Here is a 23,134-nt window from a genome sequence, read left to right as displayed (position 1 = left end):
ACGGTTTAGTATGTATAATAAATTATATATATATATATAGATATCGCATGCTATTGATGGAATCAAATGGAAAACGATTTCCATTTCGTGAACTGGATAACTTTTCATGAAATGGAAACCGTTTTTTCCCACTCAGTAAAATAATTAAAAATTTCATATCGTGTAAATTTTTCATCAAATGACCATCCACTTGGTGAAACAAAATATAATATTATAATTATATAATTATAATATTATTAATATTATACTGTTATTGGTTTTAATAATACCTAAACCATATATCACAATATTTATATTGTTATATTATAAATTTATTATTATCAATATTTTATTTTAATTTATTATATAATATTAAATTTTAAATATATTTAATATAATTGTATTCAATTTTGTGAAATTTGGAGAAAAATATATAATATACAATCGTAATGATCTTATTTATTCTGATATAATCTAATCGTCTGCTTTACAGCCAGGTTATTATAATTGTATTGTTATAAGTTATATTAACTGTATATGTAAAATATAATTTTGAATTTGTTAATTAATTATATTCTGTAACGTGTAATATTTGATTAATGGCATTCATGTCCCACATATGACATACATATATTTGGAATCCTTATACCTAGTTTATAATTTATATACCTATATCCTTCTCAAGATTCCTTATGGTACCTGTCGGTGTTGTATTTACAATTCACAGCGTTTATTAGTTTAATATACATGCCTACGATGTTTTAATTATTTCTTATAACATTTTATAATATGTACCTATTTAGACATTTAGTATTTATATCCCATTCAGGTCGATGCATCGACGATGAACATGTTCACGCACGAGTTCATGATGTACAAACGAAGTCTATACATACCTAGTACATAAATGATAAATATTATTATATTATATATTAACGATTTTATTATTCATTATTTCGTTAATTAGATAAAGTTATTTCAATATAATTTTCGATTATCATTATTCATCAACAACCCCCCCCTCCCAAAAAAAATAATAATAATTTTTTTATACACAAAAAAATTTTATTGACATTTTTAACAAATAAAAAAAACCCTAGCTTAGTGACGAACAGAAAAATACATTTTAAATTTCAGAATAATCATATGAATGAAAAAATCAAGTGGCTCAAAAAGTGGTACAAAATTCAGCATAAAAAAAAACATAATGTGTTTAGAAAAAAGTTATAAGCAAGTGGCTTATTTTAAAAATAACAAAAAACAAAAAATCATGTTCATGTATAAATAAGAAAAAAGTAAGAAAGGAAGGATACGAGAATGTTTAGTTGGTGCAAGATATCGCAAGTTGTAGGCCACTGTACACCTTTGCAACATTCTCGCAACCGGTCCTGCGGGTAAACGATAAGTGTTGTGGGCGCGTTTGGCCGGGAATTTGATGCATTGACCACTACGGGAGGCGAAGCTCAAAATGCTTCGGCCGCGGAAAGAACGGTTTACGGCGATGGAGCTAGTGCGTGATGTCAAGCGCAACGATGACATTGTAATTAATTGTAGATGACGATTCTAGCGACTGACGTCGGCAACCGAAACACGGAACGAGTGAATAGTGTCGAATGTCGATGCTGCGGTGATCGGTGGCGATACTGGGCCGGCGGGATTGCAGTATAGTATGAAAAATCTCCGTGGATTTCCTCTTACATCTCATCGGCCGCGTCTCCATCCAGTGGCCGCCGTTAGAGTTAGCATGCAGCCTTACCTACGTATTTTGAAAATATCTTACTAATATCGATATTGATTATAAGTAGTAGTATTTATAATCAATGCTAATATTTTTGAAAATGTAAACTTTATGGCTAATGTTTTAAATGTTTTTAAGTCCCCCCGAATAATATTTTTAAATTAAAACAAAACAATGAACATCGTTAAAATATGCAATTTCCTTCAACTTTGATCCTTAAATGTCTATAAAAAATATTTTTTTTATATATTTTTAAATTATTTAGTTTCCAGTTGGAACTACTTAAGAGGAATATAACACTTCATTTTTAAACCTAAGCTTTAAAAATTGAAGATTTTATAAATTTTTTCTACAAAATACTAGTTTATCATTGTTGTGATTTTGGTAAACTTTATAACAATTTAAGTTTAAATTTGCTTATAAAAAAACATTTTTGAGCCAAATATAGTTTATTTCGTCAAGGTCACAAATATAATATAATACTTTAAATACTTATGTATTATAAATATCTGACATCTCACATCTATCTGGTCAAAATATTTTAAGCTGTGCCGCATTGGTATTCCAAGGTTTATACGTCATGGATAATATAATATAAAATAATTAATAGATGCTATTATCCATAAACTTTGGACACTTTGGTGGTAGTCGGGGTATCTGTAGCATGGTGTGATTGATATACATTATACACGGTAACGATATTCGACTTTAACTTATTCTCCTACAATACAGCATCAGATTTTCAACGGAAGGAGCCAGGAGGTATGACAATCCGCCGTTGCTATAGATATTCGCAATTGCCATTTTTTCGGTATGCATTTATTTTTTCATTTACAAAAAAGCACCAGACAAGCGTTGGACAAACTTTTACATCGGATGATAACTGATTGATAAACTCTCAAACATGGCAATTATAACGTATTTCCGGTAAAATAATTTTCATCAGGATTGAGTTACACCAGCCCCTAGTACCAAGGATTTATAGTGTGTAGCGTTTATAGCTTTTGTAGCTCTCTATTATCTGATATCTATGGTCAGCTCCAAGACCGTAACTAGGGGGGAGGGTCCACTGCCCCACTCGGTCCAGGTCTCTAGGGGTCCGGATTCCCCAAAATTTATAAAAGTAGAAATATTTTAGTGGTAAATATAATTTATTGACTATACAATTTCAGTATCTATATTTAAAAAAAATGTTGGACGCCCGAATTTTTTTTCAGTTACCGCCTAGATCAGCTCGATCTAAAATATTTTAAGCCGTGGTAGTCTAAATAGTTTATATCATTATATGGTTATAATATTAAATAGTAAATACCAGTCCCTATTTTTGTAAACTTTGCTACAACACATTTAGCCATTTTTTTTTTTTTAGCATATCTAGACAAACATCTTTCAAGGGTTGTAACTAGTAAACAAAAACTTTTTTTCGTCTACTTGTCATTTGCTACTGCACACAAAAATAAGGACTGATAGGTACTATTATTAGTATTATCAATGAACCTTGGGTGGTTGTCGGGGTATTATATCTGTAGGCTATAGCATGTTTGCACGAACGATAAACTCACTGATATCTCGACCTGATAACAGTACATTTAATATAATATGTTGATTGTTGGGTACTTTGTTGTTATAATGTTATATTTTAGTTAAAATCATATTAATAATTAATAGAGCAACGACAAACCGTCAACAACGGCTGTATTTTACTGTTGTACTGTACCGAAATTCGTTTTGATCGTTTCAGTTCGAATTATTATCTTGATTTTCATTTTTAAAATGCAGATAACAATTATGAATATGCATCGTGATATTAATATATCATTCTGATAGCGATTATTGTGGCCGAAGATCGTTTTTTTCACTAAATTTATTTTTTTAGTTGGGCTCACGAACTGAAGTATTATTTAATATTTGTTTTACTTTCTGATTATATTTTTGGACTATAGTGTTTCGATCTTCCTGAATCGCACCCTTCGTGGTGTCATTGGTCAATGTAAAATGGTACGCGGACAGAAAACGAAAAGGAAAAAAAACGACGTTTAATTCACAGGTAAGACCTTGATTACAATGGTAAATAAATAACAATAAAAATTAACCATTTATGAGCGAAAGACCCATAATCTTCCATCCGTACATAGGTCAAATATGTTTGGGTTTTGTAACCCCTTGTACGGTCTCAAAGAATACGGGCTTGGTAACAGTATTCTTCTTCATTTGCTTTAATATTCTATGGTCTGTTTCGTTGTAGCATTTCAATAGTTGAACTTGTCCCGTGATGGAACGATTGCAAACATGGTTTGTCCGCGAAGACAAACTGTGTCTGCCCCTTTGGCGGACTATGTCAACAAAATGTTACATGGCGTTCAGTGCCCTCAGTGCTGGAGCCACAGTCATCTCATTTTTTTTGATATACTGGTTCTGTGGTGGATTATTAGCACTATCTTTTCTGCTCATGAGTATTGTCGGTAAGTAAATTATTCATCCTATGGTTCTATCGTGCAACATTATTGGTTCTAATTAAATATTTTATTTTATCATTAGGGTTTATTTACCACTCGGAAGACTACTTATTATATTATCCAGACCTGCCTGATCACTCTCGTATTTTTGTACCACAGCCATCAATGTATGGTTTGCCATATGAAAACTTATTCATCAAAAGTTTAGATGGCACACGATTACACTTATTTTTGATAAAACAACCAGGAGATTTTTCTAAGATGGTACCAACCATTTTATTCTTGCATGGAAATGCAGGAAACATGGGTCATAGGTATGAGAAATATTTTACTGTAGTATTTTGGTTTTAAAAATATTTAAAAATATCTTTGTAGATTAACCAATGTAGTGGGCTTCTATAATGAACTGAGATGCAACATTGTAATGCTAGAATATCGTGGGTATGGGTTGTCACAAGGTTCACCTTCAGAAAGAGGTTTCTACATGGATGCAAGTGCAGCAATAGATTTTATTTTAACTCGTAATGATCTAAATCTTGGTCGAATCATAGTATTTGGACGTTCGTTAGGTAATACATTTTTCTATGAGTATTTTTTCAATTATTGTCAAATATTTAATCAAGTATATTGTTTTATAGGTGGTGCAGTTGCCATTGATTTAGCTGCTCGATTAGAATATGCCCAAAAAATCTGGTGTGTGATTGTTGAGAATACATTTACATGTATACCAGATATGGCAATAGAACTTATGTCTTCTGAACTTTTGAAATACATCCCTTTATTTTTGTACAAAAATAAGGTAATTTTAATAAAATGTAAAACAATTATCTAATTTTTAATGTTTTTTTTCTCTTCATCTTAGTATATGTCCAATTGGAAAATGGGCAAACTGCAAGTACCAATATTATTTGTTTCCGGCGAAGAAGATACATTAGTTCCTCCATCAATGATGACCAATTTATTTGATGCTTATTGTGGACCTTTAAAACAGATTGTCAGGTTTAGAAGAGGTTCACATAATACCACATGGAACTGTCCTGGTTATTACAGGAAAATTAGAAAATTTTTAAAAATCACAGCAAAACACAGGCCTTCTGCTGAAGATCTCCATTGTGTCATCAAAATTGTTTGACATTAATTGTATTAGTTCCTAAACATGATTAAAAACAATGGTATAGTTTATACAGAAGAGTAGATTATTGAAAAAAAATAGTATCAAATAATTTTTTCAATATTAATTTTTACATAAATGCACATAATTTTTAAAAACATTTGTAATTGTATATTATTACTAAACGCCTGAAATTTTTTTAAAAACACTTATAAATATATTTATTGAAGTTTCTCTACTTATTTGTCATACTTAATATATTTATTATTTTTAAATTTAATATTTATTTAAGTATTAGTTTACTGTTTTACATTACACCAAAAAATAACTTTTAATGCTTTTATATTATGTATTATCAATGCTGGAATTTGTATTTAATAAAATTGAATCATTTTTTACTTTCAGTATAATATAGTAACTTACTTGATTGTCTTGTATTACATCAGCTGAACAATAATAATTTTAGTTATGCCATTTGTTATAACTGTTATGGGCAGAGTTTCTTCTTATATTTTTATATTCTAAATAAAATTAATTTATGTAATTTTATATATAATTAAATTAAATTATATTAATTGGTTTTTCCAATTTAATCAGTTTACACTTTACAAAACACATTGCTCCAAAAAATTTACCTTAGTTAAATTACTACTGCCTACTAGTAGTGTCTAGATCAGGGCTCAGGGATGGTGAATCTATGGTACGTGTGCATATTGGCCATATTCCCATGATATACAAAAATATTTTTTTTTCATTATTTAATGTTGCACTACTTGCACTTATGAAACAAAAGTGAACAAAATTATTTATTATTTCTAAAAAAATATAATCAATTAAAATAATTTGAAACTTACTATTTCCACTGTTTCCAGGTATGATATTGTTTACTTTGAAAAAATAGGTTCATTCCAAATAAACTCAATTTTTGCATCAGTATATATAATATTATGTGAAAGTTTATTTTTCAAAATGAACTATTTCAAATTAAAACAGAGGAATAATACATTATTGAACGAAACTAACGCTACTTGTTTTTCATAAAAATATCCAAGACTAATTAAATACACATCTAATTTTGAAATAAGTTTGCTAAACATTTTTAAGACCCCAAATCCTGAGAAAAAATTTTATATTGTTAATAATATAAATAATATTTTTTTAATATTTTATATTGTATGTAGGAACATAAATTATTGGCACTTGAATTTTTTCAAGACTGATTACAACATTTTTAACATTTTGCACATGATCTAAAAAGGTCCCCCACCCTAGGTCACCCTTTCAATATTTTAATTTTAAAGCGAGTTATAAGCATTTAAACAACAATAAGTCATAACTCAGGTAATTATATTTGTTTTAGTCTCGCACAAAAAAGATATTTCCAACAGAATTTTACATATTATGTTAGTTTGTACACTTGATACAAACAATGCAAAATTCACTACAACTTTAAACTTCCTATAGATAGGTAAGGATTAGGAAGTTCAGTAATAAATGTGATGTTAGTAAAATTATAATAAATTATTCAATTAAGTTCATTTATATTTTATAGCAATAGGATATTCATAACTGGGGCTAAGAAATTCTAACAAAGCAACAAATACATATTATTTTTAGTAAGTCATAGAATATCGAGAGTAAGTTATAAATTTGTTTCACACTTACTGATGTATATAAGATTTTTTTTAGTAATTTATACATATTTACGATTTCTAGTGCTATTTTTAGGCATATTTTTAAATAGTAAAAAATATAAACAATTTAATTCCAGTAAAGTAAGTACCTACTTAAATATACAAATACGTGAACGAAAATATGTATTTTGATTTTTAAATAGTAGGAACGTTATAGGTAGTTAACCGATAACATTGGTCAATTTATTTTATTCATTTTCGATAGTTTGGTTATTTTTAAAATATATGTCAGATACATTGTACTGCAATTATAGCCTATAGGGTATGTCGTTATTTACGTTCCAGCGAGCTGAACAATAATTCCTAAATACCTACCTAATACCATAAACTAAAAAAAATTATAAACTTTGTACCAATTATTAAAAAAATCTAAAAATTTCTTTATATAAAAAAAAGTTTTTGTTGACAATTTTATTTTGGTTATATATCAGTTTTTAGTGCTATTTTTACGTTTATTTTTCGTTTTTCTGAGTATATATTAAAGCGCAAAATATGTACTTTTTTTAATACTATAACAACTTCAGAGTTCTGTGCATAACAAAGAATGAATGACAGCATATATCATAAACTCATAAAGTCATAACTCACTATTAAAATTTTTTCCAAAAACTCAAGATAATAAAGTATAGACTATAGTTCCTAAATTGTTATGAGTTCAGAATTTATGATACACGGTACCAACTGGCTAAATTATATACTTACCTACTTATCACAATATCACGTTGGCACGCTATGACTGAAGTAGGTCTCTAGAAGAAAGTCTCTGGACGTTTTTCAATAATTGTGGTGGTGGGGGCTAGATTAGCTTATCTCTTTAATCTTCTTGGCAATTGGTTTGACTTTGAAGCCGCTAGTTAAAAGCCATGTAAATCACAGAGCGATTCATTTGTTATTACTCACAATTTTGATTATTGATTAGTTATTTTAACCGATAAGCACCGTTATTATTTACTCGGACTACTCATTACCGACATTACCTAAAACTGCGGGCTAAGAGTCAAATTGTGTTCATGGATAGGTAAATTATGGAGTTTAAATTGCATTATATATATAAAAAAAAATAATAGAAATTGTTACATAAACCATATCTAGTCGAAAAAGTAACTACATTTTGAATAGGTACTTATATACAAATAATTGAAACATTGAATATTCTAAAAGTAGATTGCTCGCACAAGAGGGCAGTAAACGATTAAATAGTTACTTACAGAGTTATGGTGATGTTTAGTATCTAGATATTGAAATGAAATATTATTACCAAATATAATAATAAGTATTAACTATGAAATCAAAATGATTTTCGATCTATCTTAACCGTAATGTCAAACTCACTACATCCTGGCATCCTGCAATATATGATTTTTAAAAATCACTGTGTATAGGCATATGCTTATGAATTATGATAATATGTAATACCACAGAATAGATTAAATTTAATCTATTCTTTAGTATTACTACATATTATTGTATGAATAGTTAAAGCTTTATCGTTGTTTAGCGTAATGCGTAAACTACTTAAACACTGAAGTATGAAATAATGTCGAAACCACAAATTTACACAATTTATTATTACCGTTCTGAGCTTCTATATAAATTAGAGGGACGATTTTCGATCAAATAAAATAGCTTATAATTAATTAAAAATTTGCCGTTTTTGTCATAATATTACCTATCTACCAGTTTGTCGATAAGACACCGTAAGTATTTATTTATCGACCACCTCCAATAATATTATTATCGCTTCTCGCGTTTAAATTGACGTAAGTACAGTCGTTACGCGAATCAAGCAAAAAAATAAAAAACTCGTTACTCATCTTATAAAAAGTTTGGTCGCTTACAATACCGCTCTAACTCATCCTGTACCTACCCAATATACGACTAATATTACGACCACCCGTATCTACTGCAAAATATTTACATAATGGACCAGTGGAAACGTGGAAACGCGATCGTCACAGGCGCGGGTTCGGGCATAGGAGCTGCCACGACAGTTGAGTTGCTCCGACACGGCGTAAATGTAATTGGATTGGACGTTCAGTCGGCAAAGCTCGAGGTAGGTTGTATCAGTAATCTTGTATACTGTACACAATATAGTCAACGTTAAATTTTTTTTGTGTTGTAGGCTGTAGCCATATAAACATTTTAAGGAATAGTGGCGTATTTATATATTATATTAGGTACTATAATATTATTGATAGGTATATTTAAAAAAAGTGTTGTGGTTATAATACCGATAAGAGGAACAAGACTCAAGAGTATAGATAAACACCAACGAGTAAATTCTCTATTTTTATTTATTTTCAATAAATAAAAAACAAGGGTTTATAAACTTGCCAATCGCTCCAATCCATGTTCATGAATCCACATCCTCACTCATCTAGACCTATATTGTTATTAATGTATTTCGAATTTGCCAGATTCTTAATTTGATCTTAATGTACCTAATTACGTTTTCAGTTGTATCTTTTTATGCTATATTATTTTTAACAACCATTCTTGTTTTTATTTTTTTATAGGTACATATAGTTGTAATCGTTGAGCTATATTAATTTAGATATTAATATATATTTACCTATATAATAATTATTTAGGTAAATATCTAAATAGCTCATGATATAGTGCAGGGATGGTAAATCTATGACACGCGAAAAATTAAAATATTTTTACTTTATAAATAGGCTATTGTTATTTTAAATCACATCAAGAAATAAAATAAATGATTAATAAAGTAATATATTAATTATTATTATAATAGTATGTATCTAAACTGAACTTTTTTATATTAATACATTAATCATACAATAAAATTACAATATTTTTTTTTACAATATTGAATAATAATATATACATAATATTTTTCGTGGCACGCTCGAAAAAAAAGTAGTGTTCAAAAGGTTTGCCACCCCCGATATAGTGTTAGACTAGGTTAGTCACACCTTCAACTTTCAAGTCTGCTGTCTGCACAGATGATTCATTGAAAGATAAATCCCGAAATCGGAAAATCCGATAAATTTTTAATAAATGTAATCATATAATAAATAAATAAATAACCACAAGGTTCATTTATATAAATATTTATATGGACTTATTAATTAATTAGTTATTATAATATTATAGCAATATTTTTATGTATAATTAGCTAGTAAATAATATTAATATTTAATATAATATACATTATATTGGTTATATCCACATAGGAACTAGCAAATTCGTTAAAAGATAACACGAAAAATGCTACGTCGACTCCAGAAGGCAGCAGTCAGCGAGGGATTTTCTATCCTAAGACCTGTGACATTACCGACGAACAAGCAGTACAGGATGTGTTTGACTGGGTGAACGCTGAGCTCGGTGGTGTCAGCGTGTTGGTCAACAACGCTGGTATCATAATGCGGAGCAGTCTGTTGGGCGAGTACCATATTATAATATATATAGGCGTGTAGCGTGTTTATGTACCCGGTCGGCGGTCATTGGCCAAACTATCGAATTTAAATCAACTTAATGTTGTTGTTATTGGTATGATATTTATAAAAGATAAAACTGATGAAACAAAATAGATTATAGAATATTATAATATATTAAAATGTAGAATAACGATGTATTTAATGCGTTTAACATTATTTCTGTGGAAAAAAATAGATTTTCAAACAATTGTATATATTTAAAATATTTCTCTAAATTAACTAAATGATCTTCAAAACTAATTAACTAAATAAATGTCTTAAGGATAAGAAGACAGATAAATTTAGAAAATAAATAACCTAAGAAAATAAAAAATTTAGTATTTTTCCCTCAAACTTACTTACTTTAGGTTAGCTAATAACCAAATAAATCCAGGTATATATAACGCATTAGCAGTTTACACTATATTAGTCCATAAAATATAATAATAATATAACCATGTTAAGTATTTAAGTATACATATTATAATGTATATACTTTATCTGTATTCTACATACTCCAGGTTTCAGATACCTACATACGATAGGTTAGGTTAGGTTAATACATAATATACAGTGATGTATTCCTTAATATTTAAAGTAGAATAATTCCGAAAGTTTTCGCTCAAAATTTCGATTAAAAATTACAATACATTTTCAGAAAAATTACCCTATTCACATTTTGCTTACAACATATATGTTCTCATTTGAAAAACTAAAGTTGGTATCGTGAGCCGCCACATGATACTATTCTTAAATATTGTGAAAAATCTATAACTATAAATATATAAAATTACATATCAAAATATATCAAAATCATGCAAAAATCTGGGGTATGTATGTTAAAGTGATGGGGGGGGTCAACTTCATGCCTTCACGGATGTCGAATATATATCATCTACTGATGTTAGTTGCGTACTTTCGCCATTATAACAGACAACAGTTAGGTATAGTAGATAACTACTAATTATACTAATATTTATAAACACAGCTATATTACATTACGTATGATCTTAAATTGTATTTAAAATAATTTTATGTTTTTGCTATAATATATACCGGACTCTACAGACGGTACGTTGAAAGACTGGAAGTTTTTCATGAATATCAACGTATTGGCGCAATGCGTATGTTCGAGAGAAGCGTACCGATCGATGTCTAAGAACAATATTAATGGGCACATCATTCAAATTAACAGGTAAATAATAAATATTATTATATAATCATTAAACAGTAATCACGTGGTGAATCGTGAGTATAATATATAAATATTATTACGTGGGTACTCCCATAATATGATATGTGGCATTATTCTTGTATAGAAGTAATAATTATTATATAATTCATTATAATCATAATAATATTATGATCGTAACAGCTTATAAAATAGCTATACCAAATTACTAACTAACTAACTACAGTACAAGCATACTAATAACTATTGAACAATTAATAATGTATGCGAGTTTGTTCGCATTATCACTATGTATAATATGATATAGGTATGATATATCGTATATACAACAATAAACTATAAAGCGAATTATTATGTTTATATAGGTTTAATTATACTTATACGTTATACAATAATATATCAATATATATATATATATATATTAAATTCATAGTATTGGCGGTCATTCCATCACACCGTATTACGCTCATAAAATGTACAATGCTTCTAAAACGGCCATCACGGTGCTGTGCGAAGGTCTTCGGCACGAACTAAGTCTCGTCAATTCAAAGATTAAAGTATCGGTGAGTTCTTCAGTTATTTACAGCAGACTTCAGCTATGTACACTAGGGCGGTCCTAATTTTTTAAGTTGAAAATTTTTGATACAGGACCCCCCCCATTTTTTAAGTGTTATGAGAAAGTAGTTTGTGGTGAATTTTGTTCTGATGACTTACTTCTTTCCCATGCCACAAGAGGGATGGAAATTGGTTAAAGAGGGTTATTTCTAAGGTATTTCCAATTTAATTCAAAAACTTTTGAGCTGAGCGTAAAAATATATAAAGCTTTAATTATAGCTCTAGACAGTGTCTATAAAATAGTTGTGTATACAATTTCTTGTAAATCTATTATATTTTCGCACTAAAATAATAAAACACAAATTATTTAATTTATTAGATAAAATTGATTTTCTTACGGTTATTTCAATGTATTTATTAATTAAATACAATTATTGTATACATATTTGAAATACCAGACAACTGACAAGCAAACCAATATTTTAAAATAATCGGACAATAAATGTCTATAACACAGAACAATAATAGTAAAGTTATTATTATTATTGTAGACAAATTAAAATAAATTTTTGTAAGATAATTATTACCCATAATTACCCATTATGTTTTTTAACATTAACCTTTTTGGTTATAAATAGGAACATACGTCTTGATGCCGTTCAATTAGAAAATTTCAACTTTTTTTCTAATTAACTTTATTAATTTGAATTTTCTATTCGTTTTTTAGTACACCTTAGTGACACATTTCAATTTTTGAGTAAAAGTTTGATTAGCCCATATAAGAATAGCTATAACTAAAATAAAAACCACCCGCTAGCTAATTTTCAGTTACATTTTATCTCAAAGAAATTGGCATCTTACATCACTTTATACTGGAATTATATCATTTACACTAATAGACAAATGGCATAAATTGTTTACGAAAACTGTGTGGAAAAGTTAAATAAATATAGTACCTAATACTTGTTATCTACCTCGTCAGTAACGTTTTAGATTTTTAAGAATAGCCGAAAAATTAAATTACAGTAGAAAACACAACTTTGTTTTAAAATAATTATTCTATTGTCCTAAAATATCAAACAATCTCAATTGTAATGTTCCTATTCCCACCTTACACGTTCTCCGGTCCCTTCCTTATACTTTTCTCTTAGTCAAATAACGATTCTTCATTTTCACTTCCTTACTAACCATCAATCTCATTCAAGTTATTCATTACTACCTATATATATTTATAACCTAACCTAACTATGATACCTATCTTGTTATATTAGGTTCAACTAGTTCGAGTGGTACTATATTACTCCAGTTTTATAACAATATTAATAATAATTTTATTTCTCGGAATTCTTGATCACTAACTACATATATATTTTATATGATATTATACAATACGAGTATACTTGTATAATATTTTGTACGTTAGACAGGGTATGTAAATACATATGTATAAATAGTATAGATGGTTTGAAAAATCGTGTTTTAGAGCATCAGCCCAGGAAGCGTGGATAATACGGAAATTTTCAACACCGCTAAATTCAAACCTTCTTCTCAGGTTGTAAGTTCAAGACCAGCTTTGACACCGGAAGATGTAGCAGCCATGGTGATTACTACGTTGGAGACGCCTCCTCGTGTTGAAGTTTGTCTTATAAGTTATAAGTTACAATTATGTCATATGAATATTCAATACTCGAAATGTTAGTGAGCCTGTATTATATATGTTTGTAAATTTTTTGCAGATAGCAGAACTGATAGTCATTCCTACCGGTTCAACCATACAATCTCACGGAAATCCTCGCCCAGTAAATTTATCTGATAAATAATTACAACTCTAAAGTCAACCTAGCCAATCTATACAGCCATATAGGGGTTAATTCATGTCAACTTAGTTTATATTAGATTCCACTCAAAATGAAAGATGTGTATTTCTTACTCGAAGAGTGCACACTGAATAATAAATATGTTTATATAATATATTGTACGTAATATTATAAATATGAAATAACTAGAAATAATAACAATTGTTAGTTAATAATAATATTGTATAACAAGTTTTAAAATTAAAAATTTAACTTAAAATGTTTGATATACATAATAACACCAGATACTCAAATATTCGAGTTCCATATAGAGTTATCCACCTATGTCTGAAAGTCATGAATCTTAAAAGTTACTTATAAGTTATAACACTTTTTAATTTCTATACACACAACACCAAAATATCACACATGCGTCCATAGGACGTTCATTTTATAAATATCAGATATCTATGTTAAAACCAATATTTGTTTTTACTAAACGTAAACAATTTAGCAGGGCCTAAGCTTTGTTATTATTTTCCTTATTATCACATACATTTTAGTAAACCACAAAAAACGTGAGTGTGGGATTTGCCCTTTATAGTCAATTATAAATTGACCATAACGATAACTCAGGTGGTGGTAGGTATTGAGGAAAATGCGGCAACCGATGGCGTAGCTCAGCATGCGGCCCATGTGGGATTGTTGTGATATGAAAAAAAAGTCAGCGGTTCACGCCGCAACACACCTTCATCTTGGTGTCTCTATAATTGTTTTATAGCCTCAAAGGCTTTGTGGTCGCATATCACCTGCAGAAACTGAGTAATCTTCAATCCTGGCGCTTCTGACATTCGTATCGATAACTCTATCACTCACCTTTTGCGCAGTTTTCATCACTGTAAAGTGTAAAGAGTCGCCATTACTGTAAAAGTGTCAATATTTGACACTTGCCCTATTTAAGTTGTCACTATTGGATGAAGCGACCGGACGCTCGACAAGCCACCGCGGAGGTCTCGCATGACGCTCGCTAGAAAGTATCATTTTATAAATATATTAATATTTTTCAAATATTGTCGATAAAGTAACTATAAAAGAATAGTAAAGAAATCGATTGTTAATATATAATTAATAATAATAAGTGTATTATAAACGGGAAGTTAGTTGGTAGTAGAATTCGGCGCCGTGATGGAAGTAATGCGAAAGCAGTTCCCACAACGCCGTCGGTTTCAAACATGAAAAAAATTGTAGGTAGTAGCATTGATTATATAATCAACGGTAGTAGGTACCTCGTTTAATATATTACATAATAAATGTTTGGGTTAAGTTGTATAGATGTGTTTATAAATTATTCTTAGTAAATTGTTATACTTGTTGGGATTTAAATGTGTATAAAATATTAAAATGTATAACGTAAATATGTCCTCTGGCTATAAAACTCAATATCCAATTTGTATATATAAGCTTACGACCTTGGTATCCCATGGTTTATCAATTTTGTTAATTAAAGAATAATTTTTTATGTGTTTAGTGTTTTTATTAAATAAAAAAAAAAAAAATTAAAACGGTATGTTTGAAACGACGTTATTTTCAATAGTTTAATTTGTTTCAAAATTACATTATTCATGGTCAAACTACGGTTAAAATAGGAGAAATAATATTTGGAAATGTACATACTTAGTAAAAAATAAAAAATACATTCTAAATATACTAAAATATTTTTAATTTTTATTAATTTTCTAGCCCGTGTTAACTTACATATTCATAGGTATGGATTTAAATCGTATGTTTTATATTTTTAATTAATACCATAAGGGTTATGATACTGTAATTGTTGTAATATTGTAGGTACGTGAAGTATAGTATACGTCTTTGATGATAATGATAACTAATAAATTCTTAAAGTAGATCCTGAACTGTAGTTAGTTGAATAAAATAAAAAGACGTTTTAAAATACATTCACATGAAAAAAAATAGTAGTATCAACTATCAAGGGGTTTTTAATAAAGTCCTAGCGAAATATGATTTAGCTAGTACAGCAAATAATATTGAAATTAGAAAAATACATTTTTAAATATTATTTTTTATAATATTATAATTTTAATTATTATTTAATTTTTTTTTATTTGTTCAGATTTCAAATAAAAAAAAAATTTTCCACTTATATTTTATTTTTAGGGAGGGAGTACTTATATAAAATAATAAAAGAGTATTATACGAAGTTTCATTTATTTTAAACCCAGATAAACTAAGAAACCTAGTTGTTAACTCACAGTTATAGACAATAGTATTTACTCAACAATATAATATAGACTGACTTCTTCGGCGACAGTCCAAACCAACGAGTCTAGAAATTTGAAATTGTGCACAAAGGTATTTTATATAATGTATAGTGTATACACAATAGGCATGCAATGAATGAATTTTTAGAAATCCATAAAGGCTTAAAAATATATTGAAAAGTTAGGTAAGGTGGCTTACTGGCTTCATCTGTGGAACTAGTATTATAATATTTTATTACACTTGATCATGTTTTATTTAAATGACTGTATTGCTTACATTTGTTATTCAATATGATAAGTATTTTATGTTTTATTATAATTATGCTTTTACTATTTTTTATTGTTTTTTAAATTATTCACTTTTTTTTAATAGCAACATATAGTAAGCATTTTAATCTGATATTTTGAAGTAGATTAGTAGAATATTATTTCACGAAGTACTGCTGTTTATAAAAATTGAATTAGAATCGAGTAGTTAATTAATTAACTAATACTTATACTTATACTTATAAGTTATATGTTATAACCTAACCTAACTTATAAGTATATAAAGTTTAGATGAATGGTGTAGTGTGACGAATTGCGATGGAACAGGGATATCTCGCAAAATGTTAAGTTAACACTCCTGCACACTACACATAATGGTCATAAAAATATTACAATTTACTGCAGTTCTAAAGTCCAAATGCCTTCATCAAGTTAAGTTAGCCTATAGTGTAAAATTATTATGGTAAAGAACCTATTATTTGGTCCTGAATTTTCAAACAATTATAGTACATTAATATAGTACAATAACATTATAGTATATTATAACTTATAATAGCCGAAATGCTATCGCTGGATGGTTTATTCAACAAATGTACATGTCCTTTTATTATTCGTTTACCATTCATATTTATTGTATCACCATTGTATAAATTGCGTGATTTTAAAATAAAAAAATATTTTATTTGTTTTAATAATTATTAACTATTAAACAGGAATGTAAGTGTATTGCTACTAAAATTATTATAATATTACCTATGTGATAATTAATATTTATAAAAAAAATACATAAGTTTGGCACAAAGTTTAAACAATTCGTTGTATTATACATTTATACATGTATAATGCTTTATAAATAAAAAATAATAAAACTATTAAATATAATAATAATATAATTATTATTTTAAATAATTCAAGTATTATAATTTTTATCCGGTTTGTACCAATTTTAATACACGTAATTTACATGTTATACAAACTACAATTGCTAATAGGTAACTATACGAAAATACATAATATTATGGTCTATGACATTGTGTAGCACTGTGTAGTTTGGCTATGGTTTTTTTTTTAACTAAGTGATTGTAACCTTCAACACTATGACAGTAAATGTTTGCGAAACTATGTAAAAAAAAAATTAGCTAACTCTGTTAAATAAACGTATATCTTCAGGTCAGTGCCCGGGCTTGTTTCCATGTTTCGGAGGATCAAAAATGAGACACAGAATAGATAAATTAAAACTTTAGATCACAGGAAAACAAAACCCCAATCAGCAGATCTAGTGAATAGACAAAAAACAACCATAAGAAACAAAATTTGTACATTTTATTAAATTATAATTATAAATTTAGGTTGATAATGATCGTAATAAAAATTATATTTATCTAATGTTTTATTTTGTATTAGAATAATTAATAATATAATAATATATTAAACATAGATATACATAATTTAATTGTTTTATAGTGTGCTGTTACTGTACTAGTTTACTTAAGTTCAGTTTAGTTTTAAGTTCTAATTTTTCAAAGCGTTTGTGATAAATTATGGAAATAATTACATCAAATAAAGGCAAATAAAAATGAACATGTAATGGTTGTGTATGTATATTTTTGAAACAATCAGAGTTTTTCCTAGGATTCATGGGAATTTCAATAAAAAGAATTCTTTTCACTATCCAGATCCATACTACAATCTAACCCAACACTCAAAGTTACACATAAGCATCGAACTGAAAAAACAAAAATTCAAAATACGAAATCAATAAATAAAGTTAAACTGCAGACCACAAAGTGTTCTGGAGCTAATTTTTCTCAGATAATATATGCTGATGCGGTGTCTTAATTAAATGAATACTAAACTATAGTATTAAAAATACGGAATATACTAAAAAAATCAATTAAATAATTTGTTTATACTTTTATACAATTGTTTTGATTTTTATGCTCTATACTTAATTAATTTATTAATTTCGTGATACAAGTATGAGCATACATAATTATTAGTTGGATTATTGATATAAATTTATAATTGGTAAATTAGAATAATTAATATTTAATAATATTTTACACAGTAACGAAATAAACAAATTGGTTTTTTATTTTCATGTTTTTATTTCCATGATTCGATTCAGCGTTGTTTGTATAATATGATTTAATGGTGATATAAACTAAGATAATCCTAAATGTAAAACAAAATAAATATTACATAAAAATAAAAATTTGTATTGCATTACACATTTCGGTATATAAACTGCGTAGAACCGCGATACGAAAACCGGTACTGGTGTGAAGCACGGCCACTTTGTGCGTGGGATGGTGATGTTATGAACAACTGCTATTGTCTATTTTATGACGACTAGATAAAAGGTTAGGTTAGGTTAAACCATAAAGAACATACAGATAAAAGCAGCCGTTGGCTGTCTGCTTGATAACTATGAGCAAATTCGCATAATCTAAAAATTGTAACTTTTTAACTAAAAATATACTTTTATACTTTTAATATTACTTAGACCTCGTTGATCGTAGAAACATAATTGTTTTGCAAAATAATCTCAAGATGTTCTGTCAAAAATAGAGGAGATCTTTTAATGTTTTAATTTGACTAATTAAATTGTATAACTTATTACTTAAAAAAAAAAAAATAATAATGATAATTTCTAAAAACGATTTTTATTCAACAAGAAAATTCGATGACATGTTTTCAATTATGGCTGAAGTATGCCAGTGTGAACATTATTACTTGTCTGAAAATAATGAGTGTTAACAACATTAACGTTATTTTCTAGTCAATATTGTATACAGTCTAATGCTCTAATGTCTAACACTGTCTAATTTTATCAGAAATATCGTTATTGATGACAAGCCATTAATACGTTAATTCCTTAATTATTTAATTATTTACGCCTTTTGTGGTAAAATATTTAAAAATAAATAGTGAAAGATAAACATTATTATGCAATATTTTTTTATCTGAAAATATGTACGTATATTGGAGCTCCGGTTATGCTCGTTTTTTGCAATCATAACTGAAACAAATACTCGGCAATATTGTGTACAAAATTAAAGGAAATATTAAAAAAATATATTGTTGAATGATTTATACAATAGTATAAGATATGTAATTATACGATACTTATATTCTTAATCGTTACTTATAAAGTTATAAATAATGTATTGGGAAACATCGCCATCGACATTTTATCCACACGGTTTAACAAGTTGGCTAATTAGGTATGTATAATAATTAATAGCAAGTACATTATTATATATATGACGCCCATACCAGTCATATAATATATAATAATGTATATATTTAGGGCTTTGTAATGAAGAGGATATGTTAAAAATAATAGAAAAATGGAAAAAATTTTCCTTTGCCTTCCTAAAAAAATAACAAAATCCATATTTTCTTCCAGAAACCACCTTTAATGTTTATGATTTTAGTATTATTACTGCTCCAAAAGGTGATGAAAGATGATAGACATAAAAGCAAATTCATTGTTAAACCAATACATTTGTCGCTCCGTGTTCATTATCTAAAACTATATCAATATATATTGTGAACTATATTGGTTTTTTTTTATTTATTATTTTTTATTGTTTCAATACAAATCATCTTTTGAAATTATACAGTTTTTATAAGAAATATACAATTTTAAAATAATTATAACTGTGATGGTGATACTGTGATAGCTACTGTTAAACTTAAGGAAGTATCGTATTATAGACTATAGTTGTTTGGAGTTATACTATAATTTATAGAGCAATGACAGTAAGGAAAGTAAGGAGAATAAAGTAGTCAAGCAGTGCATCCTGGCTTAGAAAAAAGAAGGAATCCTATTGTGGCGCTATAGTTTATTATACTTATTTGTATTAATACCAGTAATGCTGAACCTGAACGTCCAAGAAAACGTAATCAGCCAATTGACGTAAAGAGAAGAAATTATGTATACAAATTCGTAAATATAAAATTGAATAGAAATGGAAGTTTGTGTAGACTTCAACATATTTGATCGATAATCATGATTATTTTTTCAATGTTTTCTAGTGTAGTCAAATATATTAATTTATTTGTAAATTACTAAATGTATATACAAGATTGTTTCTACAATGCATAGATACTGAATGATAATGTTAATTCACGATATCTTAAACTCTAGTGATATTAAAATGTAAGCCATTACACAAGTAATAGATACATTTAAAAAAATCTTGGCATACCTGCTTTAAATACGGCATTGTCTGCAGACGTCCATAGAAATATCTAGTACAACCTGTAAAACCAGTATACAATATGAAAATTATCGGCATTTTTTCATTTTAGACAGGTTTAATTTTATTCAGGGTCGTAGCAAAATATTTATAATTATTAGAATTATCTTACTATATATTTGTGTGCCTATATATGTACATTGTGTATATCACTTACCTTTATCTAGAATACTACATTTATCATTAATACGTTAATGAATATTTTTAATTATTATAATCATTAATTATAAATATTATACACAATATTGTAGTAATATAAGAATAATACTTATAAATTAATGAATAAAAAATATTATTATAATAAATAATTATATTATTATATTATTATATTATTTTAATATATTATATATATATTCTCGTTATTACTTAAACTTTAAGTTGGTTCCACAACATTTCAGATATCTGGCAGTCAACTGGCGGGTTATATGAGAACTAAATCAAAACATGCTAAATATGATATTATATTACAATATAATGTATATGAACATAAATACATTATCATAAATAATTTCTCCCTCTGAAATTATATTTAGGACATGAAAACAGAATGTGATACATAAAATATATTTATATATGCGATATTTTTTCCTCTAAACAATAATTGTATTTGTACATTAAATTGCATTATATAAGTTACTTAAAAATAGTAGGTAGGTAGTTTGACAGTTTGTTATAAACAAGGTATAGCAGTAAGTATTATTTTTTTTTTTAATTTTCTAGTATACTTGTGATATTGCTGTTTATAATATACTTTAGTTAAGAACTGACCGGTTTTTGTCTATATAATATAGATACTAAAAATTATAATATAGTATATATATTTGCAGATGAAATAAATGCAATAATGGAGTTTACTAGGTGTTGTTAAACGCGTTGAGCGGTGTATTTCGCCCAGATTTTTATTTCAGTTTCGTTTTTTTTTTGTTCCATATGACCATATATATATTTAACTATTTAAGTAGAAACACAGATTATTAAACCAGTTTCTAATGCGTTTATGTCGAATTCAAAACACTATCAAAGTTACTATACAAAGCTATCGAAACCACAGTAGATCGATTCAAGACACTGTAAATTGCGTATTATTTTTCACGTAAATTGTAGCCTAAATATTTTTAAATATACTTACATTAATTACGTGGAAGGATATTTTTTTCCTATTTATCAGACTTAGAATTGAAAATATAATTCCATTAATATCGGTATAGTTAAAAATATTGCTGTTTATGTTTTTAAAAATGCATAATAATCTTAATGATTAAAAAAAAACAAAATTTTTATAACAAAATTTTTATTAGATGGAACACAATTTTTTGTAATCTATGTTTGTTAGATAAAAATCTATTTTTAGAGTGGGCATTTTAACGTTTACCATCAAGTAACAAGATAACACTGAACAATTTTCTAGTATCTAGTAGGTATTTCAATAAAAATGTAAGATTTGAATATTTAAAGAGTTTATGTTTTAATAAAAAGTAAGCTACCATTTATTATAAAAATATAAAAATTAGTCATTTAGAATAAAAATACTAAAACTTAAATAGATCAAATTATAATATGGGAGGTAAAACCATTCTGAACTTAACTTAACACAAAAAAAGTTCTGGACACGCCACTGAACTTTACAACTAAGTCGCTCGTTATGATGGACGGAGGTTCGTCAGCTGTCCGTGCGTTTTATCGCCCAACAACAGAATACAGGTAAAACATAATATTACATAATATCAAATCATTAGATTATATAGTCCATAATACTATTAATTATTATAAATTAACTATATATTAATATTATTATATTTTTCTAAAATTAATAATATGTATTAATTATAATGGTGGACTGCGATGCAGTCGACTTTTTAAAAGCATGGAATCTAGACACTAGTATACATTGCAGTTTTTCTTGGTAAATATATCCCTTAAAATTTGATTGATACCTATTCTCTATTTAAATTACAATAAAAGTGCAATAAATTTTATTAATGGCGTCTAGTCAGAGAAAACTAAAACTTTGTCTCTCGAATAAAGATAATTAGATACTTATCTACATATAGGTAGTTGTCAAAATATAATAATCTATTAAAAATAGAGATATTTTTTTTTCAATTAATAATAATGTTCTTTTTGTTGTATAGGTATATTGTATTTAAAAAAATAAATCATACAATTAATAAGTTACGTACTTAAATATAAAAATATTAATTTATTTAAGTAGCTTAGTAGCCAAGTAGGTAACTATAATAATATAATATGAATGTCGGAGTTTTTTGAGATCCAATTGGCGAATCAAAGAATATTGTATTAATAGTTACCTACAAAACTTCACGTCTCCCCTATTCAGTAACTACAATATAAAAATGTA

The 23,134-nt window shown here is 27.4% G+C and overlaps 2 protein-coding genes and 2 long non-coding RNA genes across 6 annotated transcripts; 2 read left to right on the top strand and 2 right to left on the bottom strand.

Moving 5' to 3' along the window:
- Positions 1-3,315: 3,315 nt before the first annotated feature.
- Positions 3,316-5,694, top strand: LOC132922098 (protein ABHD13). The gene is made up of 6 exons (XM_060985434.1): positions 3,316-3,764; positions 3,963-4,179; positions 4,256-4,487; positions 4,549-4,742; positions 4,812-4,972; positions 5,036-5,694. Exons 2-6 carry the CDS (start codon positions 3,990-3,992, stop codon positions 5,303-5,305), a joined length of 1,047 nt encoding a protein of 348 aa, XP_060841417.1. The 5' UTR covers positions 3,316-3,764; positions 3,963-3,989; the 3' UTR covers positions 5,306-5,694.
- LOC132922099 (uncharacterized) lies at positions 5,654-6,394 on the bottom strand. The gene is made up of 3 exons (XR_009660984.1): positions 6,139-6,394; positions 5,920-6,062; positions 5,654-5,805 (listed from the first exon to the last, which is right to left on the bottom strand). It is a non-coding gene; the product is annotated as an uncharacterized LOC132922099 (long non-coding RNA).
- A 2,062-nt stretch (positions 6,395-8,456) lies between these two features.
- LOC132921787 (farnesol dehydrogenase-like) lies at positions 8,457-14,241 on the top strand. Of its 2 annotated transcripts, none has more exons than XM_060984991.1 (6): positions 8,457-9,031; positions 10,176-10,383; positions 11,487-11,613; positions 12,044-12,173; positions 13,649-13,814; positions 13,902-14,241. In XM_060984991.1, exons 1-6 carry the CDS (start codon positions 8,900-8,902, stop codon positions 13,976-13,978), a joined length of 840 nt encoding a protein of 279 aa, XP_060840974.1. In that variant the 5' UTR covers positions 8,457-8,899; the 3' UTR covers positions 13,979-14,241. The 2 variants fall into 2 exon arrangements, with proteins under 2 accessions (XP_060840974.1, XP_060840975.1); XM_060984992.1 differs by having other exon boundaries at positions 8,460-9,031; positions 13,649-13,801.
- A 67-nt stretch (positions 14,242-14,308) lies between these two features.
- On the bottom strand, positions 14,309-21,194 carry LOC132921788 (uncharacterized). 2 transcript variants are annotated; one of them, XR_009660952.1, is made up of 3 exons: positions 21,142-21,194; positions 20,725-20,777; positions 14,309-14,988 (listed from the first exon to the last, which is right to left on the bottom strand). It is a non-coding gene; the product is annotated as an uncharacterized LOC132921788 (long non-coding RNA). The 2 variants fall into 2 exon arrangements; XR_009660951.1 differs by lacking the exon at positions 21,142-21,194 and adding an exon at positions 20,933-21,135.
- Positions 21,195-23,134: the final 1,940 nt, after the last annotated feature.

This window comes from Rhopalosiphum padi, chromosome 2, assembly GCF_020882245.1.
Source record: "Rhopalosiphum padi isolate XX-2018 chromosome 2, ASM2088224v1, whole genome shotgun sequence".
Classification (NCBI taxonomy): Eukaryota; Metazoa; Arthropoda; class Insecta; order Hemiptera; family Aphididae; genus Rhopalosiphum; species Rhopalosiphum padi.
The sequence above is the reverse complement of the archived record's forward strand: the minus strand, read 5'-3'. Positions and strand labels throughout refer to the sequence as shown.

Bases quoted from the DNA above. Each gene is read 5' to 3' on its own strand.
- LOC132922098 (XM_060985434.1), top strand. From the start codon at position 3,990: ATGGAACGATTGCAAACATGGTTTGTCCGCGAAGACAAACTGTGTCTG. The intron at 4,743-4,811 runs GTAATACATTTT...ATTGTTTTATAG, and splicing joins AGTATTTGGACGTTCGTTAG to GTGGTGCAGTTGCCATTGAT. The intron at 4,973-5,035 runs GTAATTTTAATA...TCTTCATCTTAG, and splicing joins TATTTTTGTACAAAAATAAG to TATATGTCCAATTGGAAAAT.
- LOC132921787 (XM_060984991.1), top strand. From the start codon at position 8,900: ATGGACCAGTGGAAACGTGGAAACGCGATCGTCACAGGCGCGGGTTCG. The intron at 10,384-11,486 runs GCGAGTACCATA...CGGACTCTACAG, and splicing joins AATGCGGAGCAGTCTGTTGG to ACGGTACGTTGAAAGACTGG. The intron at 13,815-13,901 runs GTTATAAGTTAC...AATTTTTTGCAG, and splicing joins TGTTGAAGTTTGTCTTATAA to ATAGCAGAACTGATAGTCAT.